This window comes from Atractosteus spatula (assembly GCF_055471065.1).
Source record: "Atractosteus spatula isolate fAtrSpa1 chromosome 10 unlocalized genomic scaffold, fAtrSpa1.hap1 SUPER_10_unloc_1, whole genome shotgun sequence".
In the NCBI taxonomy this organism is placed as follows: Eukaryota; Metazoa; Chordata; class Actinopteri; order Semionotiformes; family Lepisosteidae; genus Atractosteus; species Atractosteus spatula.
Window position 1 is genome coordinate 2,109,197 of NW_028296612.1, and position 15,812 is coordinate 2,125,008.

General features: G+C 52.2%; 1 protein-coding gene across 1 annotated transcript; it reads right to left on the reverse strand.

The window, feature by feature from the left end:
• Window positions 1-271: 271 nt before the first annotated feature.
• LOC148813395 (uncharacterized) lies at window positions 272-11,712 on the reverse strand. The gene is made up of 5 exons (XM_088908218.1): window positions 11,595-11,712; window positions 6,788-7,144; window positions 5,688-5,852; window positions 2,016-2,089; window positions 272-1,514 (listed from the first exon to the last, which is right to left on the reverse strand). Exons 1-5 carry the CDS (start codon window positions 11,614-11,616, stop codon window positions 1,401-1,403), a joined length of 732 nt encoding a protein of 243 aa, XP_088764344.1. The 5' UTR covers window positions 11,617-11,712; the 3' UTR covers window positions 272-1,400.
• Window positions 11,713-15,812: the final 4,100 nt, after the last annotated feature.

Genomic DNA, 15,812 nt, shown 5'->3' on the forward strand with positions numbered 1-15,812 from the left:
GGAGGGCAGCGGTGAGCTGGAGCCTCTCACCACAGACACTGGGCAAACTCCACCCTGTCATCAGCAGATCCCCCCCGCTCCCCCCCCAGAGCCGTAAGGCAGCAGATCACGCCACCCTGCTGCCCTCACGCTGTCCTGGCAAGAGGAGAAACCCCCTCCCCCCCCCCCCCCCCCCCCCCCAGGAGAACTGCAGGCATGCTCCCCACAACCCCCCACAGGAGCTGTGCACAGGAAACCTGGGGGCCAGGATCTCAACACGACGCTGTTTCGATGACCACTTCCTTTTATTGGGCTTAAGCTTTTACACAGAGTCACTCACAGTGGCAGATGTATATCGCCCTGCAGCTGTATCACCCTGCAGCTCCCAGCTGGCAGCCCCCCCCCCCCCAACACTGGAGCCCAGCAGGTGTGAGCCTGGTCAGTACCTGGAGGGGAGACCTCCTGGGAAAAACTAAGGCTGCTGCTGGAAGAGGTGTTAGCGGGGCCAGCAGGGGGCGCTCTCACCCTGCGGTCCGTGTGGGTCCTGATGCCCCAGTATAGTGACGGGGACACTGGACTCTAAACAGGCGCCGTCCTTCAGATGAGACATAAAACCGAGGTCCTGACTCTCTGTGCTCATTAACAATCCCGGGGAGTTTCTGGAGAAGAGTAGGGGTGTCACCCCAGTGTCCTGGCCTGATTCCCCCCCTGGTCTTGACCCATCATGGCCTCCTAATCACCCCCCCCTCTCTGAACTGGCTCCATCCCTCTGCTCTCCTCCCCACTGAGAGCTGCTGTGTGCAAAGTGCTTCGAGTGCAGTGTCTAAAACAGCACTATCTCTATATATATCTAAGGAGTTCTTATTATATACTTATATGCACAGTGATGTATTTTACAGGAATGGGGGCAGAATGCTTCGCTCAAGTGCACAACAGGGGCAGCATCTCAGCCGGGATTCGAACCCTCAACCTCAACCGGAGCTCAAACCACTGCCTCTCGTTCATTAACCCACCCCCCGCCCCCCCCTTCCGAGCGAGAAACAGCGATCCTGCACTGTCCACCGCCCCCCCCCAGGGAAGGGGGGTTTTAAGAAGACGTCTTCCCAGCGGCTGAGGGAGGAAGCGAAGGGGAATCGCGGTGCTGGATCGACAAAGGCACGGTCACGCCCCGCCTAGCGTAGCGGTACGGACACCCAGAGGCGTCTGCACCCCTGCTCGGGGGGCGCGATCTGTCCCGCCGTCCCCAGTCGGGCGCGGGAGTCCTTCCACAACCGACCGGTCGAGAAGGGCCCGCCTCTGGGCGTGACGTGGTTTTATCTGTCCGGATTTCCCTCTGGACTCGGGGGGTGGGGGTTGGCGGACCTCTCCCCCCTGGGGCCGGCCGGCCCCGAGGCTCCCTGGGAATCGGACTTTGCTCCCCGTCAGAAGGTTCGGATCTCGGCGTAGGTCGTCCCCGGCGCGCTGCACCACTCTCCCTTCCGTCTGGAGCTGCCTGTGGGGACTATAGTTGAGTAGTGCAGCCCTTCCTCTTCCTCCTGCTCACAGACACGGGGCAGGTCAGACATTATTAATCGCTCTTCTCCCCACTTTCTCGTCACAGGCATTAGTAATCGCTCTTCCCCCCCCCATTTCCTCGTCACAGGCATTAGTAATCGCTCTTCCCCCCCCACTTCCTCGTCACAGGCATTAGTAATAGCTCTTCCCCCCACTTTTTCGTCACAGGCATTATTAATTGCTCTTCCCCCCCACTTCCTCATCACAGGCATTAATAAACGATCCCCCCCCCCCCCCCAACTTGCTTATGAGAGGCATTATTAATCACTATACCCCCCCACTTCCTCATCACAGCCATTATTTATCACCCTCCCCCCCACACACAAACACACACTTTCTCATCACAGGCATTATTAATCGCTTTTCCCCCACTTCCCCATCACAGGCATTATTAATCACTCAAATTTGTCTCCAGCTCCCTGACTGGGATTTACCATTTCTGTACACTGCACTGTTCTGCGCAGTAGTGCATCACCTATTACCTGGCTGTCTTGACTGGCTCTCTTGACACTCCTCATCTGGCGGCTCCCTTCATCGGAGCTCCCGTCTCTGCGGTCTAGAAATAAATCAGGAGCAGTAAATCAGGGTACCAGGCCCAGCAACAGGGCTGGGCGGCTTGTTCCCCACCCCCACCACCCTCTGTGTACAGTAGAGCCTCCTGTCCTGACTGGAGGAGCTCACCCAGCTGTGTCCTGAGAGAAGCCAGGGTATCGGCTTCAACCACAGGGCCGGGCAGCTTGTTCCCCACCCCCACCCCCCTCTGTGTACAGTAGAGCCTCCTGTCCTGACTGGAGGAGCTCACCCAGCTGTGTCCTGAGAGAAGCCAGGGTATCGGCTTCAACCACAGGGCCGGGCAGCTTGTTCCCCACCCCCACCCCTCTCTGTGTACAGTAGAGCCTCCTGTCCTGACTGCAGGAGCTCACCCAGCTGTGTCCGGAGAGAAGCCAGGGTATCGGCCTCAACAACGTGGCAGGGCGGCCTGTTCCCCACCCCCACCCCCCTCTGCGGACAGACGTGCCTCGTGCTTTCAGATATAAATCCAACGTAGTTTCGACTTGAGTGGCTGCGGGTTCTTCTTTCAGCCGGGGGGGCGTATTTCTGACCTGGTGTGTATTTCTGTTGGCGACTCCACTCGGTTGGCGACGTGCACCGTTTTGTGAAGGGGGTACCAACGTGAGTCATTCGTAGATCAGAGCACCAGCCAGAATATGAGGTAGGAGGGGGAAATGAATGATGATAATAATGGTAACAAGACGGCACCAGACATGGTAGAGTTAAGCTGAGTGTGTGGGCGTATTCAAAGGGCATAGAGAGACGATATGAATGTCACCTGTGTGCGATGCGTACTCTCTGCCTCACAGGATCAAAAGAACGTGATCGACACCTCGTGAGACAACCGAGGTCGTGCGAACTCGGGCCCCCCTGCGTGTGTGAAGACACCTTCCGGGCTGACGCCGCCTGTTGCAACACAAGCTGCACCTCCGCGCGTCTGCTGTCGCGTCTCTGGGTGCGACTCTCCACGGTTTGGCACCTCTCTGTTTTCTGTTAGGCAGAAGCCAGCGACAGCCCAACAGACAACAGGAAGCCATCGACGTGAAACGTTTTGGGGGGGGGGGTTTAAGCTCCTCTCGAGACTGGATGTTGAGAGAGAGCGATTTTTTTTTTTCCCTCCACAGCAACATCTTTACACAAAGAGTGGGGGGTGGCTGGAACAAGCTGCCTGGCCCCAAGCTGGGGGGGACAACTGAGGCACGACGGACTGAAATGTTACCGTCCATTGCGTTCTAAGGAGGAGAAGATGAGAGACTGGGGGAGCAGGGGCAGGTTCGGGGGGGGGGTTTCCTCTGACCTCTACAGTCAAACAGGGCCACCAGCGTACGAGAGGGTTACTGTCTGGTTTATATTTTGTTTTCAGGAGCTTCGGTACAGAAGTGGGGCCGTACACTGGCCCAGGCAGGGGTAAGCGCTGGAGCCCTGGGTTCAATTCTGGACCTGGGGTGCTGTCCGGGTGGAGTTTGCATGTTCTCCCCTTGTTTGGATGGGTTTCCTCCCGCAGCCCAAAGACTGAATTGGATTTCTGGGAAAAACTGGCCCCGGTAGGAGTGTATGTTTATGTCTGTGCGTCTGTCCCTGCGATGTCCAGGGTGCGCCCCATTGCACGCTGGGATAGGCTCCGGCTCCCAGCCCTTGACCACTCATTCTTAACGAGTGACCTTAACGACGCCCTGCGCCTGGGAGAGCCCGCGTGTCGTCCTTCGGTATTCTGAGCGCTTTTTCGGCTCTGCGTTGTTTGCAAAAGTTTACAACAGGATTGGTTTGCTAAAACTGGAGGAAGGAACTGCACCCCCCTAACACCTGAGAAGCGAACAGCGGTGATCTGTGGGCTGCCAAATAAACAGACAGTAGTCACTGAGAGCCTAACACTTGCTTCTGTGCGCATCAGAGCTGTTAGCGCGCACAGCTGGGAGGGCTGCCATCTACAACACCCGAACTGTCATAGTGACGATACGTGCAGATTCACACCTGTCTCCTCTCTCTCTCTGCGCCTCAGAACCGTGAGATCTCAGAGCTGAGGCTGCTATTGGATATATCTTTTGGACCCGAGCTCACAACCGGCACGTGCACGCAGAATCACGCTGGGTTCGTCTCTGGGCTCACCAGAGCTTTTAGACGCACGGGATGTGCACACAGGATCACGCTTGGCTCGTCTCTGGGCTCACCAGAGCTTTTAGACACACTGAATGTGCACACAGGATCACGTTTAGACAAGCATTTAGACAAGCTTTTAGACACACTAAATGTGCACACAGAATCACACTCGGCTCGTCTCGGGGCTCACCAGAGCATTTAGACGCACTGGATGTGCACACAAAATCACGCTGGGCTCGTCTCTGGGCTCACCAGAGCTTTTAGACGCACTGGATGTGCACACAGAATCACGCTTGGCTCGTCTCTGGGCTCACCAGAGCTTTTAGACGCACTGAATGTGCACACAGAATCACGCTTGGCTCGTCTCTGGGGTCACCAGAGCATTTAGACACACTGAATGTGCACACAGAATCACGCTCAGCTCGTCTCTGGGCTCACCAGAGCATTTAGACGCACTGAATGTGCACACAGAATCACGCTTGGCTCGTCTCTGGGGTCACCAGAGCTTTTAGACGCACTGAATGTGCACACAGAATCACGCTGGGCTCGTCTCTGGGCTCACCAGAGCATTTAGACACAATGAATGTGCACACAGAATCACGCTCAGCTCGTCTCTGGGCTCACCAGAGCATTTAGACGCACTGAATGTGCACACAGAATCACGCTGGGCTCGTCTCTGGGCTCACCAGAGCATTTAGACACAATGAATGTGCACACAGAATCAAGTTTGGCTCGTCTCTGGGGTCACCAGAGCATTTAGACACAATGAATGTGCACACAGAATCACGCTCAGCTCGTCTCTGGGCTCACCAGAGCATTTAGACGCACTGAATGTGCACACAGAAACACGCTTGGCTCGTCTCTGGGGTCACCAGAGCTTTTAGACGCACTGAATGTGCACACAGAATCACGCTTGGCTCGTCTCTGGGCTCACCAGAGCTTTTAGACGCACTGGATGTGCACACAGAATCACGCTGGGCTCGTCTCTGGGCTCACCAGAGCATTTAGACACAATGAATGTGCACACAGAATCACGCTCAGCTCGTCTCTGGGCTCACCAGAGCATTTAGACGCACTGAATGTGCACACAGAAACACGCTTGGCTCGTCTCTGGGGTCACCAGAGCTTTTAGACGCACTGAATGTGCACACAGAATCACGCTGGAGTTTATCCCATCAAGCAACAGGCACAAGGCAGTCCATCACAGGACACACACACACACTCACACACCCTGGACAGGACACCAGTCCATCACAGGACACACACACACCCTGGACAGGACACCAGTCCATCACAGGACACACACACACACACACACACACACTGGACAGGACACCAGTCCATCACAGGACACACACGCACGCACGCTCGCACGCACACACACACCAGGGCCAATTTTCCTACCCCACCAGCCTGTCTTTGCACAGTGGGAGGAAACCCACTTGAACCCAGGCAGAACGTGCAGACTCCACACAGACCGCACCCCATGATCTCGCCGACCTCACCTGCTCGGAGGGAGAGGCAGTAGAAGGTGCAGCCGGAGGAGATCAGGGCGGAGAGGAGGACGGCGCCGGCCAGGAGCCCCCAGGCCAGCGGGACGAGTCCGGAGCGGTCACACGCGGTGGGGGTCACTCCTGTCCGGTTGGAGGATCCTCCTTCAGGTGCTGAGCCTTGGAAGAAGAGCCGGGATGATGGCATTAATCTGCTGCCCCGATGCGGGAGATGTCTGAGATCTCTGAGCTCTGTGGTTACCAGACTGTACTCGAGCCTGCACGACCGCTCCGTCTCGACTCGTCCGGCAGCGCCGCTGCTGTCCGGACAGACCCCCCCACCTCAGAGCCCCCCGGGGCCACCGGGGGCATGAAAACAAGAGAACAGTCCAGCCCTGGAGGACGAGACCTGCTCACCTCTAACAGCATGTGAGGACAATATAGCGCCTTCGTGTCCTCAGAGATCTGCTACTGTGATGCACAGACTGGCACACCGATTGGTTAACTGGCAGACTGATTAACTGGCAGACTGGCACACTGATTGATTAACTGGCACACTGATTAACTGGCACACTGATTGATTAACTGGCACACTGATTAACTGGCACACTGACCTACAGACTGGCACACTGATTGATTAACTGGCACACTGACCTACAGACTGGCACACTGATTGATAAACTGACATATCGACATACTGATTGACAGATTGATTGATTAACTGGCACACAGACACACTGATTGATTAACTGGCAGACTGATTAACTGGCACACTGGCACAATGAGTGATTAACTGGCACAGTGATGTACAGACTGGCACACTGACACACTTATTGATTAACTGACACACTACAGACTGGCACACTGATTGATTGACATATTGACATACTGATTGATAGATTGATTGATTAATTGGCACACTGACTGGCACAGTGACACACATTGATTAGCTGGCACACAGATACACTGATTGATTAACTGACACACTGATTGATTAACTGGCACGCTGGCACACTGACTGGCACACTGACACACTGGTTGATGAACTGGCACACCGGCACACTGACTAGCCAGGTCCAGCCTCGCTGAGCCCCTAGAACCCCCAGATCTCTCACCTGGGAAGACGAGTCGGGTTCCGTTTCCGAAGGTGATCTGGCCCTCGACTCTGTCGGCACAGTAGTACAGCGCCAGGTCGTCCTCGGTGACGTTCTCGATCCGCAGGCTGCTGCTGTTCAGAAGGGCGGTGAAGCGAGACTCCAGACCCTCTTTCCTGTACACCATAATATGTTTCCCCTGTTTGGAGCTGGAGCGCCTCCACACCAGCACCAGGACCGGGGTGCGCCAGGCGCGCTGCGCGAACCACATGGTCTCCAGTCGGTGAGTGACGTCACAGCCCAGGATGACCGTGTCGCCCGGACTGACCGCTCTCACCTCGGCTTGTCCGGACAGCGGCGCCGGGCCCAGGACGGCGCCTGCGGACATAAAGCCCTTCACAACCCGAGCTTCTCAAACCCAGTCGGTCCAAACGGCTCCCTACAACCGCCCAGAGCGAGCGGCCACGGGACCTCTTTTTAAACGCAAAATGTCGTTTAAATGTCGTGCCGGCCGGGAAACACCTTGCTAGATAACACGAGTCCCGGGAGCCGACTTCTGAGGTGAAGTCAAAATAATAATAAAACGCCATTTTATGCTCTCCGGCGCCATCGTCAATTGAAAAACGCTTTAAAAACGCGCTCGGAGGGATCAGACCGTTTTGGCTCAAGGGGACGTCGATAAGTGCTGTTTTTTGCTTTTCCAAAAAGGAAGCAGGTCGCAAGTGGTGCTCTAAGATCATAGTTGACGAACAGACGTGTCTTTAATAAGCTTCAGTAATGAGCGTAGCTTTCATGTGTCAATTTTATTTGCTGATTAGTCAATATTACGCGACACGCGGCAGGGGTGATTTGATCATTCGTGTTGCTGCATTACAGGTCTGGGGGTCCCGGGTTTGAATTCCGGACCAGGGGAGGAGGACACTCTGTGAGGAGTCTGCATGCTCTCCCCACCGTTTCTTGACGCTTCTCCGTTCATTCGGACCCACGGACTGCCCGATTCTGTGGGAATTTAAACCTTACACGAAGCACAACGCACAGGGCATTTACGACAATAAAAAACAAAAACAACAACAACAAAACACCAGCATTATAGGAAGCGAATTAGATTTCAGACTGTCTGGAAACGGAGAAGCGGCTCGTTAACATATTGTGCCTCGCACCTTAAACACGCCGGACGTCCCGAGAATGTGACATATTTAATTGATAGACTTTGAGCGTGTGATACCGATTAATACCGTCTGGTAGCGGGTGATACCGGGTGATACCGTGTGATACCGAGAGCGTGTGTGATACCGAGAGCGTTTGATACCGACTAATACCGTGTGATACCGAGTGATACCGTGTGATAGCGTTTGATACCGATTAATACCATGTAATAGCATGTGATACCGAGAGCGATTAATACCGTGTGAAAGCGTGTGATACCGATTGATACCGTGTGACACCGTGCTATACTGGTAGTATTAATTATTATTATTATTATTATTATTATTATGATACCGATTAGTTTCGTGTGATACCGATTGATACCGTGTGATACCGTGCTATACCGGTAGTATTAATTATTATTATTATACCGATTAGTACCGTGTGATAGCGTGTAATACCGTGTGATACCGTGCTATACCGGTAGTATTAATTATTATTATTATTATTATTATTATACCGATTAGTACCGTGTGATACCGGGATACAATGTGATACCGAGAGCGTGTGTGATACTGAGAGCGTTTGATACCGATTAATACCGTGTGATACCGAGTGATACCGTGTGATAGCGTTTGATACCGATTAATACCATGTGATAGCATGTGATACCGAGAGCGATTAATACCGTGTGAAAGCGTGTGATACCGATTGATACCGTGTGATACCGTGCTATACCGGTATTATTATTATTATACCGATTAGTACCGTGTGATAGCGTGTGATACCGATTGATACCGTGTGATACCGTGCTATACCGGTATTATTATTATTATTATTATACCGATTAGTACCATATGATACCGGGATACAATGTGATACCGAGAGCGTGTGTGATACCGAGAGCGTTTGATACCGATTAATACCGTGTGATACCGATTGATACCGATTAATACCGTGTGATAGCGTGTGATACCGATTGATGCCGTGTGATTCCGATCGGTACCGTGTGATAGCGTGTGATACCGATCGGTACCGTGTGATAGCATGTGATACCGAGAGCGTGTTATACCGTTTGATACCGATTAATACCGTGTGATACCGATTGATGCCGTGTGATACCGATCGATACCGTGTGATAGCGTGTGATACCAATCGGTACCGTGTGATAGCGTGTGATACCGAGAGCGTGTGTGATACCGAGAGCGTTTGATACCGATTAATACCGTGTGATACCGATTGATACCGATTAATACCGTGTGATAGCGTGTGATACCGATTGATGCCGTGTGAAACCGTGCTATACCGTGTGATACCGATCGGTACCGTGTGATAGCGTGTGATACCGATCGGTACCGTGTGATACCGATCGGTACCATGTGATAGCGTGTGATACCGAGAGCTGCACCGCGGGGGGGCAGTCTGGCACGCGTGCCCGGGTGTCCACTCCTGACCTGTAAGCGCTGTAATTAGCGGCGCCTCTTAATTATCCCCTGCGGACAGGGGGTTCTGGGAAACGGGGAAACGGACCACCGGACAACGACTGGCCGCGACACGGCGGCCGGATTGGGAAGGGAGCCCCGGTGAGTCCCGCGAGTCCCGTTTTTTTTTCTTTCCCTCAGTCCCGGTTCGACGAAGAGGTTCTTGGCGATGAAGGTGTTCGAGCGCCAATTCCCACGCCTTCTCTCCATTATTTTTATTCCTGCGCGGCGTCTTTGCCGGGTTCGGGGGGCGATGATGACTTGAGCGTCGATCCCGGGCGGAGGAGACGCGTTTTCGCTGGATCTCACCGTCCCCGTTGAGAGCTTTTTCGATGCTCTTTTCACCCCCCGAGCATCCGGAGCCGTTTATACAGCAAGTGTCGTTCCGCGTAAGCAAAAAAAAAATGCAATTTTATGTGAAAGACTACATATCAGTTCACAAATTGACTGGATTCATCAAACATCTGGAAATGGATTTTCTCTGTCGTTAAGCGTCGCCGTTCTACAGCACGTCCTCGGTTCGTTTTGGATCAGTGTTCCTCTTAAAACTGATTTGAGAACGCAGAGCTTAGACGTATGCCCATATTGATCATCCTGTACGTTAATCATCTGTCATGGTGTGATTTCACGTTATTGTCTGGACTACAAATGACTTTTTTGTTTTTAGTCACGGGCGTAGTCGTTTCGGATCGGAAAGGTATGATTGTGGTCGTGTTACTGATCGGTGTTTTCTGATTGATTCCAGTGGTCCGTCGCCGTCAGCGCGACAGTCGGTGACATGATCGGCTTGTAGAGGACAGTGGTCGAGTCGTCTACGATTTAAAAATCGAACTTCGCTTTCAAAGTGGCAGAGTGAGTGAATGAGAGACCCGAGCCGTTTCTTTCTTTAAACGCGAGGGCGGCTGAAGACCTCAAAGATCAAAGTATTATTTATAAAAGCATTACTGTACTTAAAAGACACCCAAGGTCTAACGTTAAATAACCTAACACTTCGTGCCTTTTTTTTTTACAAAAGGTTTCAAACCTCAGTATCATGGAGTCGAGGATATTGTCTATTCCAAATGTGCCCAAATGCGTTTTAGGATATTTCCTTGGACATATCGATAGTTTTACCTGTGGGGCTCGCAGAGTTGTCCTATCTCTCCGACTAGGGACAGGAGAAGGTTGAAAAACGACATTTTAATGGAACACAAATCGATTTTTTAAAAATCGACTCCTCGGGGTGGAAATCGAACAAAAGTCGAGCCAGGCGATACAGTTGGGAGGCGCGATCCTGCACGTGTCCGGTTTTGAAACGCATCGAGATCGATGCGACGGTCCTGACAACCCACCCGGCGTCGAAAACGGTCTCGATGTCGGCAAAGCCGACAAGGTGGTCGGGGATACTGGCCCAAAATCGAAAAGTCGCTTTTACGCGTCTGGCGGTGTTCAATCTGTGCGTAAAAAAAAAACGTTTCTACAACGGGTTTTCAAAGTAACACTTAATCGCTCGATCAGACTGAGAGTTGTACGGGAAAATATTATAGTGGCTTTAAATTCGGAATACAAAATGTACTTAAATCTTGCGATTAATACCATTGCGTTAAAAAAAACAGCGCTTTTCCGACACTCTGTGAAGAGTTCATTTCCCATGCCGATACGGAGCTATTTCCATTTCCATTGTATTTAATTACACGTAAAAACGTGTTCCCAAGCCAAAAATGTACCGTCAACCGTCGTCTCTTAAAGTCACGCTGGAGCACCCCGGTTATTTCAAGTAGCCGGCACTCCTGTGAATAATTTAGCACTATCTCTATTAGAGACCTAATAGGTTCTAAACCAAATGTATACATTTCTACTTTAATCGCTCTGAGTTGTTCAATAGTCGCCGAGGAAGGCGTTTTTTTTTTTCGCTGATGGCGTGTTTCTAACAGCCTCACCTCCGAGATAACCCACCAGACGAGAAGCTGAGCACCGCTTTTCTGATTATTGTTACGAGCCGGCTTTCGGACATTAGGGAAGCCGTAAAAAGACGAGAGAAGTCAGTTTAGGTCCGTCTGAAAAAAATAATAAAATACATAAAACAACTTTGTTTACCGTGTGCTGCGTGTCTGCACGACACCGGACCGTGACATCTTGCCCAGCAGGCCGCCAGTTAGACATTTAGGCACAGAAACAATTCAAGCTCGCGTTTGTACGATCTATTGCACTTGTATACTCACAGATCACAAAGAGCAGCTTCATTTTTTTACTTATTTTTTTTTTCTTCTGCCGGGTTGATCCTCAAAGCGAACTCAGGCGGGTGGCACCTTCCATAGGCAGCTCGGCTCTCGGTGTCTCTGAGCTTTGTCGCCCTGTCTTGCCTCCTTAAACGATGTTAATCAAAGCCCCGCCTTGGGCTAAGCCTTTCTGTGACGAGAGGTTAAGGGCAGCCGATGTGTTCCTTAGAAATGTTGTTGGGAGTCGCGGTTTTGTTCCGTTTTCTGTGGGTTTTCTCTGTGCCACAGGTACAGTTGCAATCGACAAGTTACACTACTGGGCTAAAAATCATTTTAAGGGTGCGAGGAAAAGTCGGAGAACCTTTTTTCTTTACGCAGAGGGTGGCGGGGGTGGGGAACAAGCTGCCCAGTCCGTGGGGTTGGAGCCGCTACCCTGGCTTCTCTCCAGACACAGCTGGGTGAGCTCCTCCAGTCAGGACAGGAGGCTCTTCTGTACACAGAGAGGGGTGGGGGTGGGGAACAAGCTGCCCAGTCCCTGTGGTTGAAGCCGATACCCTGGCTTCTCTCCAGACACAGCTGGGTGAGCTCCTCCAGTCAGGACAGGAGGCTCTTCTGTACACAGAGGGTGGTGGGGGTGGGGAACAAGCTGCCTAGCCGTGTGGTTGAAGCCGATACCCTGGCTTCTCTCACACAGATACAGCTGGGTGAGCTCCTCCAGTCAGGACGGGGGGGGCGCTTCTGTACACAAAGAGTGGCGGGGGTGGGGAACAACCCCCTCCCCAGCCATGATGTTGAGGCCGCTATCCTGACGGGGTGATATCGATTAGCGGTGTAGCTCGAGGTAGCGGCCTCCTCTCTATTATATAAATTTTCTGCGTTGAGAAAAGTCGCCAGAGATATGACCGCGCAGTTACTTCAAGGGAACAAAATCGCAGATCGCGGGGGCCCTTTGAAACTTTAATAGCGCATAAATGTGGGAGGTATCTTTAACTTTCAGAAACCCCGAGCTTCTTCTGATCATCATCTCTAAGTCAAAATGTGTCGAGTTGTCACGGACCGCTCTTTAAGCACGTGACGTTTCTGTGTACAACGGATTGCTTTTCGCTGCTCTGAACGTGCTGCGGCTTTCGAGAAAACACGACGGCCGCCTTCTCTCCTGTGTGTGGCCGATCTCCGCTGCTCGCTGGTGTCTTGGAGTGCTGAATTTACGTCGGGGGCGGCACGGCGTCGTAGTGGCCAGCATGGGTGCCCTCGCATTGACGGGGACCCGGGTTCAATTCTGCACCTGGAGTTTATCTGGTGTTCGTGTGGGTTTCCTGCACACAGTTCAGAGACGTGCTGGTGGGTTGATAAACTTCCGGGAAAACTGGACCTGGTGTGTGTGTGTGTGTGTGTCCTGTGATGGACTGGTGTCCTGTCCAGGGTGCGTGTGTGTCCTGTGATGGACTGGTGTCCTGTCCAGGGTGTGTGTGTGTGTCCTGTGATGGACTGGTGTCCTGTACAGGGTGTGTGAGTGTGTGTGTGTGTCCTGTGATGGACTGGTGTCCTGTCCAGGGTGTGTGAGTGTGTGTGTGTGGCCTGTGATGGACTGCCGTCCTGTCCAGGGTGTGTGAGTGTGTGTGTGTGTCCTGTGAAGGACTGGTGTCCTGTCCAGGGTGTGTGAGTGTGTGTGTGTCCTGTGATGGACTGGTGTCCTGTCCAGGGTGTGTGAGTGTGTGTGTGTGTCCTGTGATGGACTGGTGTCCTGTCCAGGGTGTGTGTGTCCTGTGATGGACTGGTGTGATTTTGTATGTGTGTGTGTGTGGAGGGGGGTTTTCGTCTATATACGGACAAAATGGTGTGAATTTATGCCTCTATCATTTTCAATTCAGTTTTTTTTAATTCCAAGCTTTATTGTCCCCTGGGGGAAATGTTTTTTTGACGGCACGGTCAAACACAACACAATGACAAACACACACCCTCAAAAGGGAAGAGAATACAGGGGTGTTACAGGAGAAACAAGAGACAAGGTTGTTACTTTGCATTGTTTAAGACTGTGATTGCAGTGGGGACGAAAGATCTCCCGAGTCTGAATCAGTGCGTGTCAATACCGATATGTCCGGTAGCCTCTTCCTGCTTTTGTTTTTATATGTATACACGTCGGACGCGGGACTGGTGATTAACTGCGACCGCTACTATTCTCTTGGGTGATATTTCGTTGTTGTTGTTGTTGTTGTTGTTTTGCGATCTGTAGGAGGTTGGCGTGTACAGACCTGCTCGGATCGGAGCGCAAAACCACTGCTGACATCCTGTGACTCCAGACCACAGGAGCCTTTACGCCTACCCTCGTGTAGACCCCCCCCCACCAGACCGCAACTAACGGCCAGCGAGCAGAAGCACTTGTAGGCGTTTCGAGGTGTTAGTAGACCATCGATCTGTTAGCAGTAGCTGCGCGTTTTCAACGTGATGCGACGCCATATCGAGCCCCCCGTTTACGGCTCTGGCGCTGTCGTGGGCTTCCGCCTACGCGACACGCCCACCAGCGCCCGCCCCGCCCACTCCCGTCGGAGTCGCGACATTGATTGGCCGACGGAGCCGACGTAAACACGCCCCCCCCCCCCCTCCTCCTGCCCTGTGGCCCCTCCCATCTCCGTTCAGGAGTTGTCACAAACTGCTCGGGCGTGCGAGACGGAAGCATACAGAAAGCCAAGAGCCTCTATCTGATTAAATACTGCTTATTTCCTTATTGTTCCCGACCCCAATGTGCTCAGACCATCCTGCATCTGCACTGGACCGGACCGGACCGGACCGGACCGGAACGGCACACAAGCGCGGTGCTCACGGACTACAAGACCGGGGCGTGAAAGAACTACATTTCCCGGGAGGCACCGAGCCCACAAAAAGTGGGGACCGCGTTTTGTCTCCTTTAAACTTTTTCCAGCCAAAGCGTAGTGTAAATTAAGATTCATACGCCTTTAGTTTAATTCATGGACAGTCTGTTTTGAAATCCGCCTAGTATTTGGTCTTCTATAGAGCATAAATGTCTGTCCTGTGATGAGGTGCCGCCTTGTGGACAAAGACGGGAAGTACTCCGTAGGTACACTCTTCAGACCGTGTGCTATTAAAGATTATTGAGACCATTTCAGTGTTTTAACAATCATATATAATATCACACGTTTATATGTTGAAAATTTAACGTTTTGCTCATTTACGTCTTCAGTACAAAAGGGCTGCGTTTCTTTCCAGGGAAGAAGCGAGTACTGGAAATAACCTCTCCTCCGTGCTCAGATAGATCTCCGATTTATGCACAGGATTTATCTAGGATCAGGACTGGACAGCCCTGCTTAAAAGACACCTGAAGACTCTGCAGACACACACACACACACTGACCCCTCCAGGACCAGGACTGGACAGCCCTGCTTTAAAGACCCCTGGAGACTCTGCAGACACACACACACACTGACCCCTCCAGGACCAGGACTGGACAGCCCTGCTTTAAAGACCCCTGGAGACTCTGCAGACACACACACACTGACCCCTCCAGGACCAGGACTGGACAGCCCTGCTTTAAAGACCCCTGGAGACTCTGCAGACACACACACACACACACACACACTGACCCCTCCAGGACCAGGACTGGACAGCCCTGCTTTAAAGACCCCTGGAGACTCTGCAGACACACACACACACACACACAAACCCCTCCAGAACCAGGACTGGACAGCCCTGCTTTAAAGACCCCTGGAGACTCTGCAGACACACACACACACTGACCCCTCCAGGACCAGGACTGGACAGCCCTGCTTTAAAGACCCCTGGAGACTCTGCAGACACACACACTGACCCCTCCAGGACCAGGACTGGACAGCCCTGCTTTAAAGACCCCTGGAGACTCTGCAGACACACACACACACACACACACACACACACACTGACCCCTCCAGGACCAGGACTGGACAGCCCTGCGTTAAAGACCCCTGGAGACTCTGCAGCTGTCAGTTCAGCGTGACAGTTCAGAGTTCCTGCCAGTTCACTCTATGAAGTAGAGACACTGGTCAGATCTTCATCAGATATGGACACTGGTGATTACATAGCCTAGTCTTTGTGTTTTTTTCTGCTTTTTAGTGTGAAACTATATTTTTACCCAAACCGAAGTAGCCTGTTTCCATGTTTTTTGTAAAAGAATCACAGAAGGGTTAGACAAGACAGTTAAAGGCTTAATCTAATCTAATCTTATCTACA